This window comes from Micromys minutus (genome assembly GCF_963924665.1).
Source record: "Micromys minutus genome assembly, chromosome: 13".
NCBI lineage: Eukaryota > Metazoa > Chordata > Mammalia > Rodentia > Muridae > Micromys > Micromys minutus.
In genome coordinates, this window is record NC_137982.1 from 34,547,846 (window position 1) to 34,564,589 (window position 16,744).

Consider the following 16,744-nt stretch of genomic DNA (forward strand, 5'->3'; position numbering starts at 1 on the left):
CATACCTTTGCACTGTACATGCACGGACTATCTTCTGGTCTTTATGAACATTACATCATAATAATTATTAGACAACTTAGGCTTCATCAGGCAACACACAAGATCTAGCAATAACTCAAACTAAGGGCACTTATATGCAAATACTACATATTTATTATTTTATTTATGAGTACACCGTAGTTCTCTTCCATCATGCCAAAAGAGGGCATTGGATCCTATTACAGATGGTTGTGAGCCACCATGTGGCTGCTGGGAATTGAACTCGGGACCTCTGGAAGAGCAGTCAGTGCTCTTAACTGCTGAGCCACCTCTCTAGCCCCCATAATTTTGTTATTTAAAGGACTTAAGTGGATCTTGGCATCTATGAAGTCTTACAACCCATACCCCTTGGATACCAAGGGATGACTGCCTAATAGAGTTAGTTGGACACTTAGGGAACTTGAGACAAACACTGGAAAATAAGGTTAACAAAGCCTAAGATGCTATGAAATGGTGATTCCTCTGGCTTCTGCCATTATTCAAAGGGAAGGGCACATAAAGGAGTAGTTGGTAGGCACGGTAGGATCTATAGTTTATATTCCGAAATGCCCTTTTCATCTGAGGCCATACTTCTCCTGGGATGTGGCATCTTTGTGTTTGAAGCATTGGCCAGCATCAAGGGGACATACTTCCTCTTCTCAAGGAGCCACCATGGTTTTTCAGCTATGTCCAGTAAAGGGATCTTAATGTCTCTAATCCAATTCAGACAGCACTCCATGGACTTTAAGAGCCATTCAGAAACAAGGGCCTGCTGAATAACCGAATATAAGAAATGTAGTGGGAATTCTTTCTATCCCCCCAACCCCTTTTACCACTATGGTTGAGTCAGTCAGCAGACAATATTATATAAACTACATTAAAACATTTACTCTACTTTGGGTAGGTGTTAATTTTTGATATTATATGCCTCCAATAAAGCAAGTCAGGGGGAAAAAGAGAGTTCCCACTCCATTCTACAACTGCTTCCTGGGATGCCTCCTACTGGAAACAAAGAACTTACTTTTTAAATGCTGTGGTTTAATGGGATCTAAGATTATATCTGTGCTGGCTGCAAATAGGAAGATGTCTTTAGTTTGTTCCAAACAATGGGTAGTCAGTGCAAGTGCACTGCCTAGGATGTCTGAGGCCCAGGACTGCTGCCAATACTGATACCATAAAAGAACCAGAGACTCCAATGCAGACCATGAGTGGAGTCGTTTGGGCTGGACTTATGCCAAGGTGACGTGCAATATTTGAGGTCACAGCAAAGATTCAAACAAGGGTAGCATGGGGGGGGGGTGAGAAGGTTTCCTAAACTCTTCAAGAAAATGGGATCTTCAGGTCATATGGAATCTGACATCGTTATCAACTTAGTTCTGAACCAGTCTACCAAGCTGAACAGCAAGGTCAGAGGCGAAGGGACGTTTTGATTTATGGCTTCATCTACTTAAAAAAAAAAAAAAAAAAGACAGGAAAAAGAAAGTTTCAGATGTTTTTATTCAAAGGTTCTCAAAAGAAATAAAACAGAAAAAGCTAACAATCTGATCAAATGTACAGTTCAAAAATGTCTTTTGGCGTTTAACAAGTCCTAGGAAAGAAAACTACAGAGTCATCTTGAACTGGTAAATAAGTCACCACTGGCAAGGATGTAGCACTACTAGAACAAAAATAAAAAATTAACTCTCTTGATCATATAGATATCTCTATGAAAATCTTTTTTTTTCAATCTGTACAAAAGGTCTTTCTTCATAAATTAATTTTTTTTATAATTTAATGGCTGTCTACTATGTGATGTTTAACTGACTTCTTTTTCTTTTTCTTTTATATGTACAGAGGTTGTTTCCCAAATCTGACCCAGACGAGTATGGCACTTAGTTCAGACATACCTAGCAGCAGGTCTCCCCTCCCCCACAGACTGAGCTATCAACGTTCTGTCTTAACTAATGGAAAAAGTATCAAGTAGTGAGAGTCCCGGGCTGATAAACATGCTCGGTACACGGAGGGTGCTGCCTTTAGTCTGGACTTCACAAAACAGAATGTTTTAGGGAGCGTAGAACCAATAATACCACAACTTCTTAAAAAAAGAAAAGAAAAAAAAAAAACCAAAAAAAAACCAAAAAAAAAAAAAAAAAAAACCACATTTCTCTTATGACTATGTAATTTTCACTAGAATCTACACTTTCAGAGCAGCAAGGACTTTTGAAACTATGAAATGTCACTGACATCTATCATCAAATACAAGCAATAAAATTTAAGAACTAAAAAATACTCAAAAAGAAATAACTGCTTAGCCCTAGCTCCCGAGCTAGGAGGATTTGGTCGGTGGAAACAGGGAGGGCCAGCAACCTGTCCCAGCGCAAAAGAAAAACAGCCTCTGAGGTAGATTAACTGATCATATACAGCTGACCAGACAAGTACAGTTTTGGAAGACAACTTAATTTACCATTGCTTTTAAAACGTATGCAACTGCCTTAATAAAAGAGTGTTAGTAACAGTGAATTATCTCATATGTACTAAAGTAGAAATAACTATTTATGAATCAGGAATTTCATAGTTTCAAAGTTGGTTTTCTTTACATGTGAACACCTGTAGTGATGACGCCAGAGATCGGCACTGCCTGGGTTCAAATCTTCCTTCATGCTTGTTTTTTTTTTTTTTTTTTTTTTTTAAATTTGTCTCTGTGAGTCCATACATCAGTTAAAATTATAAAACCTAATGCAAAGGTACAAAAAAGGCACATTCTCCTATCCGCAAACTGGTCCGGCAAAAAGAAAGGGCAGACAAGATATGACGCTGAGACAAGGTGGAGCTGCTGGCTACTGGCTCGTCGGTCTTTGGTGAAATTACCTTTAAAAGTGCCAAGTCATTTTTAGTTTTTCAAATTTACCTAATAGAGAATGAGAGAGAGAGAGAGAGAGAGAGAGAGAGAGAGAGAGAGCTAGTAGCCAATCGTTTTGCTTCTGTTTGTATCTCAGCGTAAGTTTGGAGAGAAATCCTTACTTTTAGCTTTTGCCATTTAGTTTCAACAGCAATATTTCCCCCCCTCCGTTTGCCAGATCTCAAGTGTATGATTCCCATTCTAAAGCACTATCGAGAGTATAAAGGACAAAACATTCGGTGACTCCCCTCCCCCTCCCCCGCCCGCGGCCCCAAAGCTACCTACGCTAAATCTAGAACATCGTTAAGCTTTTTTTTCTTCTTCCTGAAAAAAGGCAAAAAAGACTTTACATTGCATCATACAGCAGATATCCTAAATCAGCCGCACTGTCAGAGGAACTGTCAGTGTACAGCCTTACAAACGGTTTACCCTACTAAAAGTCCCCCGGTCGGAAAATGTGTTTCCCACAAAACAGTTTCTCCTCCTTGTACTTCACTACCTTACACGCTATGTGAAAAAATCATTAAAAACACCTACTACATATTTAAAAAAGCCAAAATTTCAGCAACTTTTATTGACTACCTTTTAAAAGCCCTATGCTGCTGTTTTACAAGGCGTAATAGACCAGCCCATTTGGTCAAAGCATTCTACATCATTAGGTTGAACTAACTTTACTCAGACAGCTACAGCATCAAAAGAGTTTAAGGCAAATTGGAATTCATAGAAAAAGGAGAAGACACTTCACACTATGTCCAAAGAAAAATGGAAAGCTAAGTAAAGACAGTGAGGCCAACACTGAGTTACAGTGACACTCTCAAGCACAGAACACCATGGGTAAAGTCGGACAATTGAAACTTCAGAAAGCCCAGATCATACAGCTGAAAAAAAAAAGGACAAATTAAACACAAAATGAACAAAACTGCAAAAATCCGGTCATGCACTTGGATAAATCTTCGTGGTCTTTGTGCATACCCAGAAAATTGAAGTTTCCTTTTTCTCTTTTTTTTTCTTTCTTTTCTTTCTTTTTTTTTTTTTTTTTTTTTTTTTTGTTTTTTGTTTTTTGTTTTTGCATCATTATATTTGATAAAAATCTTTCATCTTTTTTTTTCGTTTTTTTTTTTCATTTTGTTTTTTACTAAAATAAACCTGTTCAGGGGAACAGCTACTAGATGAATTTAAGGGTTTTATGCACCTTATAGAACTTATAGCAAAAATAGTTTTAGTTGATTTCATTATAAATAACGTTTTCAAGAACCTGTGCAAAACTGTCAATAATTTCCTAAAGCACAACTGATGAGAAAAATCCATGATTGTTCAGCCTTCACACCCTTCTTCCTGTAAGAACTCCCTTCGGCACATCTGCAAGAGAAAGACAAAAGACCAATGTTGTGGCTGACTTAATAAACAGCGGCAGCGCTTACTCATTATTCCTCTTAAAGCAATGAAGGCCATGTTTATTCATGGTGGCAGACGAAGGGACATAAGCTGGGGACCTGGGGATCATGTTTAGTTTCTTGAGTCTACCTTTCAACTTTGGGACTTGCAAAATACTTCCTTCCTCAGGGAGCCACAGCCAACTCCACATGGGTGGGTCTCAAAGGGTGGTTTGTTGAGATCAACAAACAACACATACTGTTACCAGACAATCCAGAAACTGGATTCCGTAGAGTTGTTTGACTAAGATACGCATGGTAAAGTGAAGTTTGAAATTTGTGACTCCAGTGAGAGCTAGTGATGTATTGTTTTGCTCCAAGGATGCTAATAATCTGAATTCATAGCCGAGACGTTGAGACTTGTGAGACTTGATTAGGCAACATCTTACTGCTTTATCTTCCTTAGTCAGTATTTAAGCAATATGCCATAAGATGCTTTTATTATAGGACAGTTTTGGAACCCAGTATGTTCTGTGATGCCTTAGATTTTATGACTTTTGAGGTAGAAAAAATGTGTTTTATTTCAATATAAGCACTGTTATCTAGACAGAATCTGCAAATTCATAACCACATTAGGTCTGAGTTATTCTAAGCATCATTTGACAACAGCACCCCAGACTGCTTCATTTGAGCCCTGCAGTTACAGACTTTTCCCTCATACCTCACAGTTACTTATTGGGTGGAAAGGTGTATGGAGAATGGTCATTAGACGTCTCCACAGCCACCTGCTGCTGGCCACTTGCTTCCTACAACAGAGCAGAATGCATGAGACACATTAGCAATGAAATCGTAACTCTGCCATTAAGGCCTGAGTCCAAGGACATACACCTTAATACAAACACTCTTCAAAGTGCATTTCGTAATGCACAAATAGAGCTTTTAACGGCTAATCACTGCCTTAATACAGATGAAATATGACAGACCCCAAGAACCTCCCGTTCAAATGTTTAACTTAAATGTTGATCAAAGAAATCTCTTGGCTTTGTCTCCTTGGAGCCACATAAAGTTTATAATACAGTCATTGTCAGATTTTAGAGTCTGAGACACAGGGTGCGTATGTTGTAGAGCCCCCCGAAGGCATCAGCTATACCTCATAATCTCAATACTTATAAGCTGAAAAATGTCAATCAACTCAGTAAAAGGAAGTGGGGCCTGGTGGTGCAGGGCTTGTATCCTCAGTGACTTGAGGGGGTGGGGGTTGGGGGCAGGAGGGTTACAAGTTCCCAGCCTGCCTGGCTTACAGAATGAGGTCTTTCCAAGGGACACGGACATAGCTCAGTGACAGAACAGTTTCTGGCATGTGAGAGGCGTTAACTGAACCTCTACTAAAATCAGTAATAAAACAAAAACATCAAAGCCCTTCGGATATTTTGCCTTGCCTCAGTTCAAATTGTGTTTGAAAAGTCTTGGGTGAGACTTTGCTGCAGTAGTTAGAGAACATTCTTGTTTCCCACTGTAACAGAGGTTGCATGTTGTGGAGAACTGCACATAACAAGCTGTGAGTTCAGGCAGTGGTTTGAAGTTGTTTGATCATGTAAATAATACAACCACAATTCTCAGACACCTCTGGGGTCTGCCACCTAGGTAAGATAACCGGACTGATAACTTCCTTACACTCCTGAAGATACTTTGTAGGTAAATGCTATGCTTCCAGTTTCATCATAAGTCAGGTATTAGACGTCTTCGAATATACTACATTCCAAAACAACAATGACTAGGGATTAGCCATAGAAACAGGTATTGCTTTTGCATGCTTCTTACGATTTAGAAATGAAAGGTCTGCTTTTTCTATTATCTGAATTATGACTGGTTTCTCTCTGCAATTATTATTACTAATTCAATCTTTAGGACTAGAATTGCAAACTCCACTTTTACTTTAATGTGCCTGTAAGTATCATTTTGGAGCAGCTAGGCAGGCCTTGAAGTGTGCTACAAGATTGGAAAGTTATGTAGTCTGGATGATGTAATACTAATTTGCATGGGGAGAGTATGTTACAGTTGAAAAATAATACCAAGTGCATACTCGTTCTATTCCCATTTATTTATTTATGTAGATGTCTTGATTTTCCATTTTTGAAGGATGGTCTAGCTATGTAGGCTAAGCTGGCCTGAACTCGTCCGTCCTCTTTCTTTGGCCTCTCAGGTGTTGGGATAATCGGCATGTGCCACTGTGCCTTGATAAAGTACTTGACTCTTGATAACCTCTTTTTGGTTGTTCCATTTAAATGACTTGGGTGTAAAAGTACCCACGGCCACAGAGGCCACTTGGATGCTCTATACCAACCTCAACGGGAACTGCTGCGGTCTGCATGTGTGTGTACGGTGGCAGGTAGGCTCCTTGCATGGCTGACGTTGCAGGCATGTACTGAAAAGGAGAAGGTGGTCAGGGTGTGCAGAGGCAGCCCACGCAAAGCTCAGATGGCTAGGTTGGATATACAGTACTCAGAAGGCTCAAATAATGCATCTACATGGGCAGCACATAAAGCTTAACTACTGCATACATCTTCTGAAAGGCAAAGGAAAAGGTTTTCACCCCATCAAACTGAAAACCCTATGTTGCTTTAAATTTATCATCAAAAAAAAAAAAAAAAAAAAAAACTCTGCCCCTGTGTAGGTCATGAATGTTTCTCATCTGCAGTAATTTACTATCATCAATGTATCCTAAAAAATCTCTCCTCAAGAGGCCATGTTATTTTCTGGTCACTCCCTGAGTTGATGCCTTATACTGCCTGGGCAGGGAGAGACCTTGAAGGAAGCAGGGAGCCGAAGGCAGGTGGGGTTTGGGACCAGCTTCCGGGCTTCGTATTGTTCTGGATTCACTTTCATGAGAAGCCGTGGCTGGTTTTCAGAATAAGAGGGGAAACACAGTGCCCTTTGCCTTTTACAGCCATACCACAGACACAGATTGCACGGAATGCCTTTGCCCAGCGTTTGTATTCTGCACTCTACAAATATAAGCTTCCAGCTGGCTTAGTGTTAGCTTAGCCTTATAACCCAACCTGTCCTTCGGAGTATAGGAGGACAAGCCCCTATGCCAACTGCAATTCAGGCTTGCAACACTGAATAACTATTGCACAGAGTACCTATGAATGAGGAGACACTGCCTGCCCGCCCACCATGAACACCCGCCTTTCCCTTTGTGACCTGTACCTTGTAACATGGGTTATAAAAGCAGGGGCATGTGTGGGCGCTGTGTGGGTGAGCGAGAGGGATCCAGAGATAGATTTACAAGTTATTAACTAGTCAAGAATTTTCTGAGTGCCATCTTACTTTGTGGAAATCAATGCAAGATGGGAAGGGGGTCAGACACAATCACTGCTATCCCCAAACCTGGACTTTCTCTGGGATGACACACACTTCTTGAATTCCCTTTCTTATTTTCAGAAACACAGGATATTAGTTTGACACCTACTGTTCCAGTGCTGCCTAGTGACAGATGACTCATCTGCTGGGCCAGAGGGCTGATCATAGAAGCAGGTTGTAGTGACATAGTATGCTCCATTGAGGGAGTTAACACAGCACCCTGGGTAGGGGAGGGAGAGGGACAAAAGACAAATGGGGGAGAATTGAGACTCTGCAGTTACAATCTGTAAAGAAGCACCTTTTGTAAAGGCAAACACAACTGCCATCAAACTTTCAAGAGGTATCCCAAGCAATTATCCTAAATCTTCCAGACTGCTTTCCTGAAACTTCCATAAAAGAGCAAAGAGGAAATAAGTGTTACTTCATCCCACAGAAGTCATGTGTTCGACTTGACCTAACCGTCCAGCCAGAAAGCCCAGCAGGAAGGGTTGTAACATGAAACAAACTGAGGGCCATTGGCTACAAGGGCTGCCAAATGTTAAAAGGAAAAAAAAAAAAAAAAAAAAAAAAGGAAGGAGAGAGAAAGAAAGGAAGAAAGTAAACAAAGACAAGAAGAGAAATGGGTAGCTTTTGTTTTCTACAATCACAGAATAACGTGCCCAGCAGAGTAGCTTGTTTATAAAGAGTCCTCTGGGTCAAGACTAAGTAGTCAGGACCAAGAGTGGGTTCTTCGTGTACTCCCAGTTCAGTTAGGAGTAGTAATTTCACTCCAGTCCTCTCTTCACTTATTTTTCTTGGAACTTTTTTGCCATCAAAATTCAAATTAAACGTAGGTAAGAAAAACAGAGAGCAGGACAAGAAACCGCTCACTATGCGACTTTTCTAACAGAACCACTGTTAGCAGCTTCTACCTGGAAGCTGGACGCTGCATCAGAGAGCATGAACAACTTCCCACAGGGTTCTAGCTTTTAACTTAGCTCTCTGCTAGAAAAGGGAACTTCCTGATGTCTCCAGTTTTAATGGCTAGATCATGCTACATAGACTATAGAGTAACTAAAATTGAACTGTTTGAACGTTTGTCTAAATTTCTCTATGTAATCAACGGGTTTGACATTTCCCCTCATTCTTACAATCACTCAGTAGCTATAGCACGTGACTACTCTGTTGAACCCAAGAATATGAAAACATGGTTTGGGATCACGGTAGCTGATTGCCCTGAAACACACTGGTATTTGCTGATAATCAGATTCCAGTTCAGGGCACTGATAAGGCGTTTCATATGGTTTGTATATGGGTGGAAAAAGCAATGCAGGTTTCCCCAAACAGTTAAATTAAAATATATGCAGTGTTTGCCTCTAAAAGTCACACACACACACACACACACACACACACACAATGCTCCCCCCCCCAAAAAAAACAAAATAAAAGAATACATTTCATTTTTATGGTGTATCATCAAAAAGCACAGAGGAGCAAGACTGACTTGAAATCTCTTTTAAGAATCTAGATTATCAGAATCTAGACTCTCTCTCATCTTCATACTAAGGAGTCTCCAACTCAAGAGTGGGTTGACTTTCAGCTTTCCAAACTTAGCCATGAGTTTCAGGACATAGCCTGTCATGAGAATGTGGGATGTGTGTGTGTCATGGACATCCACATGTAGGATGTGTGGATTTATGAGTGTGTGTGTGTGTGTGTGTGTTTCTGTGTGTAAGTGTGTGAGTGTGTGTATGTGTGTTTGTATGAGTGTGTGTATGTGTGTGTATATGTATGAGTGTGTATGTGAGTGTGTGTATGTGTGAGTGTTTGTATGAGTATATGTGTGTGTGAGTGTGTGTATGTGTGTGAGTGTATGTATGTATGTGTGTGAGTATGTGTGTATGTGTGAGTGTTTGTATAAGTGTATGTATGTGTGTGTGAGTGTGTGTATATGTGTGTGTGAGTGTGTATGTGTGTGAGTGTATGTATGTATGTATGTGTGTAAGTGTATGTTTGTATGAGTGTGTGTATGTGTGTGTGTGTATGTGTTTGTATGAGTGTGTGTGTGTGAGTGTTTGTGTATAAGAACAGGCACATGACACATTTTACTTGTGTCCAGAAGGCTGTCTCAGCATTTCCTGTCCAGCATTTGTTAGTTCTCCATTGCTCTCTTTTCCTTACACTTCAGTGTCCATGGAGAAGAATCCTAAGGGAAATCCCTGTTTGATTTTAAGGCCTAGACCAAATTCTTTTCCTAAACAAGTTGTCTGGATTTTGTATTATAAATGTTGTGATGTGTCCTGAATAGGAGAATGCCTATTTTGCACTGGTAACTAGAAACCAAGGGTCAAATCTGTGGCTACTTTGTGGCAAGCGTGTGGGTTGCCACGGCCTTCTTAATCAGATTTGTGAGTTTCTTCTACACACTTGTTCTGAACTTTTGACTATATGTTTAAAATTCAACTGAATTTTGTGTACAAAAAGCTCTACACCGTAGGATACTAGATGTTGAGAGCGATGAAGAAGTCATGTCTGCTGTCTATGGAATGCACTGTTTTCTTGACGCTTCCTCTCCACAGACAAGCCAAGCGGCATCAGTTTTAGCCCAACAGGCAGCACACATGGATTACTGAGAACTCAAAGGCATCAGGAGAAACTTACAGGATGCTGCAGAATGTACGGTGGAGGTTGCATCCAAGAAGGACTCTGCACCTAGAAAACGGAGGATTCCAAAAGAAACATTGATTTCTACTGCAAAAGTAATCTGAACTCTCTAGAGTTCTTTTTAATCGTGTTAAAAAAAACTATAGAAGGAAGATAAGGAGACAATACTATCAATTACAAAGGTTAAGGAAGTTAGAACTCTTGACAAACTAGTCACTCTAAATGAAACAGAACGATCATTTGGAACCAGTGCCCGTTTGCCCACTTGGTGCATATTTACTGAACATTAGGCACCAGGGAGCAATAAGGGTAAGGCATGGGTGGGGTTCACCCTTGAGAAAGAGACTGTCTAAGCAAAGGAAATAAACATGTAAACAACCCAAATTAGTGAAAAGTGTTATAATCAAGGTACAAACTACGTTTTAGGAATACTGATGGATGAGGATTAATTGCAGAACATTTAGTTAGACACTAACCCTCACAGTGCACACACACTATTTCACTACTTATTAATCATAACCAAACACAATCTCTGATAATAAGGAAAGTAAGATTAGAAATTCTGTCTAGTCCTCAACAGTCTCTAGTTAGCCAGGAAAAGGACGTCTGAAATGCAGACCTAGGATATCGAACGGGAGGTGGAAAACGTCAAGGTTGACAGTTAAGTTAAAAGGGCATCCACACAGTAACCCTCGGAACCGAGAAATACGATGTGAGGGTCAGGGCTAGGTGGTGGGAAGGAGATGCCCATCCGGCCATGGAGGAGTTGAGTCTGCATCTTGATGCCCATGGCTTTTCAAGATGTATGGGATTTTTAAGGGACACTGCGGTTTCCAGATCTTAGCACCCTCCTGCGTCCTGTCCCTGAGTGTTAACTTCAGAGATTCTACAGAGAGAATACGGGGAAGAGTCATGGGGAAAGAATGTAGTGAATTTACCTTGATAGCAGGGCCCCGATACTTTTTCTCTCTGGTTTCCTTTGCCACCTAAGGCAGACCAAAGTTAAGTGCTTCTGCCTTGTTAACATTTCAGTTATCTGGACTGCAGCCTTTCCCCACTGGGGTACTGGTGGGTTCTCGAAGATGCCACTTTCTCAATCCAACTGCATAAGCATATGGTGGTTTAGTGGAGAAGGCCAACTCCATCGTGAGTGTGGGCCCTTATGGACACATCATGAGAGGCACGGAGCTCCCTGAAAACCCCGGTATGGGCCAGATGCCCCCACTTCTGTTTGCTTCTGTGGCCATGATTGTCTACGCACTTAGAGTATTATAGGGTTAGGGAGCTATAACATCTAATCCCAGGTTATATTTCAGCAGCAAAGTAGCCACTGTCGGTTTCTGTGCCTCAATGTTCCTAGCTATAAAATGGGAATAATAATCTGTTCACTTCTTACCGTTGCTTCTTCGAAAACCCGAAAGAAACAGAACCCCCATCCCAAACTAACAGTACTCAGATAACATTTTTGCACACAATTTAAAGGGACCTCACATTGTTCGGGGCTCATGCCCTGACCTTGGCTCAGCACTGACCAAGAGGTTATGCCACTGACTGTCAGGCAAATGGAGTGAATTCCACATGGGTCTTATAAAACCACAGAATTCCCCAAGGGGAAATGAAGCCTCAACATGACAGGGTGTCTGCAGTTAGTTTGCTATGTCCACTCTGGCCTCCTGACTTTTTATTCTATAAAATGGTTGAGAGGCAAACAGCTTTAAAGAGGAAAAGTAAGCCATAGACAGATGGATTAAGAGCTGGTGTACCTACAGCAAGACGGTAATACGGTCTTCATACGCTTAAGAGTGAGCTGATACTTGCCCTTACTTTTAATGATACAGAAATGACAGACGGTCATTTTCAAGGCACCAAAGACCGTATTTGAATATCAGCTACAGATGCTGGTTATGAGGGGAAATGTACTGTATCCACTTGCTCTCGCTGGGAAACAAGGGAAAGACAAAAATCCTCAATTCCTAAGCATCTGCGGAGGCATAAATAAATGGTGTGCCCAGAAGACTGAGACTTCAGAGTTAGGTAACACTCCAGGAAGAAGAAAGGAAAGGCGTGAGGCTGGGAGAGGGGGGAAGCTAAAGTCTGAAGGTGGCAGCCATGCTGTGAGACCCTGCTTCCTGGTGTACACCCCCTTCTCTTTACCCTGCTTCCTGGTGTACACCCCCTTCTCTTTCTCACCGTTATTTTCACAACTGTTACCCAGAGCCAACTTTGACATTGTCTTACCTTAGCCACTATTGAAAAAGTGTAATTAACATGTAACGCTGCTGCATGTTTACTTTCAGTGATTTGTCAGTACTGGGTGGAGTTATTTTTATTTTCATTAGGAGCCCAGAACTCTCTCTAATTTATAAAGTAGACGCCATTATTATCCCCATTTTAAAGAAGAGGAAACTGAGGCTTGTTGCTATCAAACAACAGAGCTGTTAGATCAGACGCTGCAGCCCCCTAACCCCTGATGTCAGGACTACAACATCTTGTTCCATTGTAAAAACAAGAACACCCCAAAGTTTAGTCACACAAGATCCCGGCAGTCAACAGAGAACTCTTGCAGGTCACTAACTGAACTCAGTGACAGAGCTTCTGTCTGGGCCCAGACCATACATCATGGGGAAGACTCTGCTAAAGGCACACCGCCTTGCTAACTCTGAAATATTATCAGATCAGTGTCGGACAAGAAGCTTAACAAGGGTTCATTCCTGGTTGAAGGTAAAGCCTCCTCACAATGGAAGAGGAGTTAATGGTCTCTGGCTTCTTGGTTGGGGAAGGACCTCAAATCTCCATTGCATCAGTTCATGTCTCTAATAGAGGCAATCTCTGTGTCCCTCTTATCTCTTCCTGCTAGCAAAGAAACAAAGACAGGAGCCTGCATTCACTCTCCATTTTGTGACTGTCATAAAGATTCAATTTCTGGGACACACGTTGGAAAAAGTACAAGGGTTTATCCCAATCCTAGCACCATGGGATGATTCCAACCACTTTCCTGGCTTTACGTTTTCATACAAGGAAAAGCAAATCGCTATGCCAAACAAGGCAGCTCATTCCAAACTAGGTATCCAAGCTGCATCCAATTTGACTTAGATTTCATTTTAAAAACTTTCAGAATTTGAAGACACATAAAAATGCAGCAGAGATGCATGGCACACTGCTGACGCGTCCTGAGGTACAAACCTGGTAGGCAGATACAGGAGATGCAATATAGGGTGTAAGAGAAGTTTGAGTGATCATTCGGTTTGTGGCAATACTGTATGGTGAAGGATAAAATCTAGAACAAACACAAAAGCCTTTATTAAGTAATCCTTTCAATGGAATCATTCATGGAACAATGTCTGATACCTTCCACCTTCTCTGTCCCTCAAGCCATGATGCATTTACCCTAAAGACATACCCGTTGTGTAGAGCAGCCGTAGTCGGGTCGTAAGTGAGTGTCATTCCAGCCTGGTGGAAGGAAGCAGAAGGGACCATGAGAACCCATCTAGGAAGGAGAGGTTTGAAACTGCATTTTGTATGCTTTCCAGAGCACACAAGGGTAAAGAGCACGTGTGATCAAAGTGTGAGTTCTACTGTGCTGCCCCACGCAGCAGCCATTACAGCAGGGAGCTACTGGAATAAACAGAAACCAGTCTCTCTGGTGGAATAGCCCAGGCGCCCCATGCTCAGAGGGCCTCGAGTGGCTGATGCTGAACAGCACAAGTTCAAGACATTTTCTTCACACATTCTGGGTTCCTTATGGTACCTTTTTGTTTGTTTAAAGAAAGCTTCAAAAACTTAAAAAGCAAATGTGTGGAGGTGGGGAGGGAAAACTACGGCCAGAATATATCAGTATGGCACAATATTTTTTTTCCAGTAAGGAGGGAAAAAATCCAAAATATAAAACTAAATTCTTATTGACAAAGTATTAATTTCTATGTTAAGGACAGATTCCTGAATATTATTAATGTAAACCCATTGAAAAAGCTGTATCTAAATTTGAAACCCTCCACGCTCAAAACCCGTCCACGGTCATCCTTTCACTAAGCACAGTGTAGCTGCTTCATCTTCCACCTGCCCTCCCGGGGAATGGGCACCCAGTAACTCCAGCCCGAGACAGCTGCTGTCTGCTCTAGAGGGAACGGTACCAGGAGGAGGGTTTAGTCTGGGTGTTTCGTAACTGTGGCCGTCCAGTCAAGGTGCCCTCGCAGAGCTTTCCAGTGAGGGTGATAAGGATCACACACCCACACTCAAGTTTCAAGGCTGGTCTTGGAGTCTCACCTCTCCATCTCGGGGCCATGGGCGCCCATTAGGGATGTACTTGTTTGGGTTCTGTCTCTTCTTCTGTCCTCCATCCGCAAACTTGCAGAGTAAAGGTTCTGTTGGAGCTGTGGACACACGAGAGGATCAGGTGAGCCCACAGTTGTAGGAGTGAAAAGCGATCTGGAAGAGGGCATGATCTCAGGATATCTCCGGATAAAGAGCAGGGCAGGCAGATGTACTAGTTATTTTCTACTGAAGAGCCAAAGGGAAGCCATCTCTAATCCCTCCGGCACCATGTCATTCTTCACTCTGGACCCTACAGTTCCACCACTGGGCAGTCTGCAAACAATCTCCAAAAGGAAGCTGGAACACTCCTCTGGTTCCCAGACAGGGCTTTGCCCCTGGCAGAAAGTAAGTCCTTGTCACATCAATCACATCATGCTTCTGTTCACAGCACACACTGCTGATAGTGAGTGCGGTGGCCATCTGTCTGTCTTCCCTGTCTGTTCTGTTATTCCCATGTCCACAGTGCCTATAGTATTGGCTCTCAATAAAACAGCAGTATTACTTGCTGGTTTTGTCAGTGGATAAATACGGGTGGATTTCATTTGTACTTAAGAAAGCTGCAGAGGCTGGAGAAAGTTAAGGATGCTCACCACTCTTGCAGAGAACCTGAGTTTGTTCCCAGCAGCACCTATTGGGTGGCTTAAACCACCGGGGCGCACACATGCATGTGAGCACAGTATGTGCACATACACGTACGCAGGAACGAAAATATTCAAGTAACAACTGCTATGTTTACTTAAAGGTACTTCAATATTCCATATCCTCCCACTTAGCTGTTGTACTATCCATTGAACCACAACCCAAAGAGACACCCAAGAAAGGAACGCAAATTATGAACGCTCACTGAAAAGATATGTTCATGAGAGCCAAGGGAGAAATGAGGTGAGATGCAGACAGCACAACGGGCCATCCCAGCTTCTCTTTCAGCTTGCCTTCCTGTGACAGACAGACCAGCACACTCCTGGAAGTTGTGTGTTTTCCTATACGTTTCTAGTTTACGTGATAAAGGCTCTCACACCTTCCTGTCTAGCTCCTGCACCGGTTCTTTGTCTCCTGAAGAAACATGATTATTCCTTTCAAGTTCTCTTTCAAAGTTAAACAACCATGATGAGAAAAACATTACTTGTGGAAAATCTACTCCTTTCTCCTTTGCCTCTTATTATACTAATTCAATCTCTTATTTTATATCACTACTACCCGCCCACTAATGACAGGGTACAAGCCATCCTGTCTCTTACCACTTCTCTGCCAAAAAAACAACACAACAGGAGCTGCTCTCCCTCCCCAGTGTCTAGCACTCTGCTTCTGTGCCTGGGATGTTCCAGATGTAAGGCACTTCGAGGTGGATGCACTATGGGTAGATACAGTTCATCTTCCTCTGGTTCAAGTTTAGCCCCTAGTATGGCAATGTCACAGGACAGGACAAGCCTTGGCAGGAGGACCATAGACCACGGCGGCTGCGCCCCCAGAAACAGCGAGAGTGTTCTCATGAGATCTCAAGTTTTCCCCAAAGTAAGCAAAGCCACTGAAGACCTTTCAGGCTTTGTCTTGGAGGTACCTCTTCCTGCCACATGGTCCTCACTGGATTTCAGCTGATGCTGACACCAGACCCTTCAACCTCCTAAACTATGACCTAAATAAACCTGTTTTTAATACCACTTCACTTCAGGTGTTTTGTTACAGTAAGAAAAAAAAAAAACGGACTGGAGGAGTTAATAAAAAGCTTCTAAGTGCTTGATGAAAACACCCCCTTGTTTACCTTCTCACTCTATCTCTTCTAATGCAGGCTTTCATGAATAAGGAATTCCGTTTGATGCACACCAAGCATCGTGGAGGTGGATGGTCTGAGGCCAACATTCTTCTATGTAACTGAGCTATACCACTTGTCCAATCAAAACAAGGTGATGGCTTTTGGGAAATTCTACCAATTCCCAATAATTGCAAGAGGTGAATGTACTGACTCGATAGACCAATTGAATAGGACAACGCCGTAACAGTCACTGATGGTTTTAACTCTGCAGCTGGAACATTACAGGCAGATGGGAACCAGGGCTGGGATAAAAGACTCATCCTTCTGAAAGGACAGACTGACCACATCTGATGTTCCCTTGTCACCAGCCTATCTAGGCAATAAAAAATGAGTACTTAAACCCCAATA

General features: G+C 41.9%; 1 protein-coding gene across 5 annotated transcripts in view; it reads right to left on the reverse strand.

The window, feature by feature from the left end:
- Positions 1-1,496: 1,496 nt before the first annotated feature.
- Positions 1,497-16,744, reverse strand: part of RBMS1 (RNA binding motif single stranded interacting protein 1) — a 207,644-nt gene continuing 192,396 nt past the window's right edge. For 2 of the 5 annotated variants that reach the window (XM_080927907.1, XM_080927908.1), the window contains exons 7-15: positions 14,539-14,645; positions 13,676-13,725; positions 13,459-13,552; positions 11,214-11,261; positions 10,273-10,323; positions 7,742-7,852; positions 6,614-6,694; positions 4,991-5,075; positions 1,497-4,255 (exon numbers count right to left, since the gene is read on the reverse strand). In XM_080927907.1, the coding sequence (XP_080784033.1) occupies positions 4,998-5,075; positions 6,614-6,694; positions 7,742-7,852; positions 10,273-10,323; positions 11,214-11,261; positions 13,459-13,552; positions 13,676-13,725; positions 14,539-14,645 (620 nt within the window). In that variant the 3' untranslated portion in view covers positions 1,497-4,255; positions 4,991-4,997. The remainder of the gene's footprint in view (positions 4,256-4,990; positions 5,076-6,613; positions 6,695-7,741; positions 7,853-10,272; positions 10,324-11,213; positions 11,262-13,458; positions 13,553-13,675; positions 13,726-14,538; positions 14,646-16,744) is intronic. The other 3 variants (XM_080927910.1, XM_080927911.1, XM_080927909.1) reach the window with 2 other exon arrangements.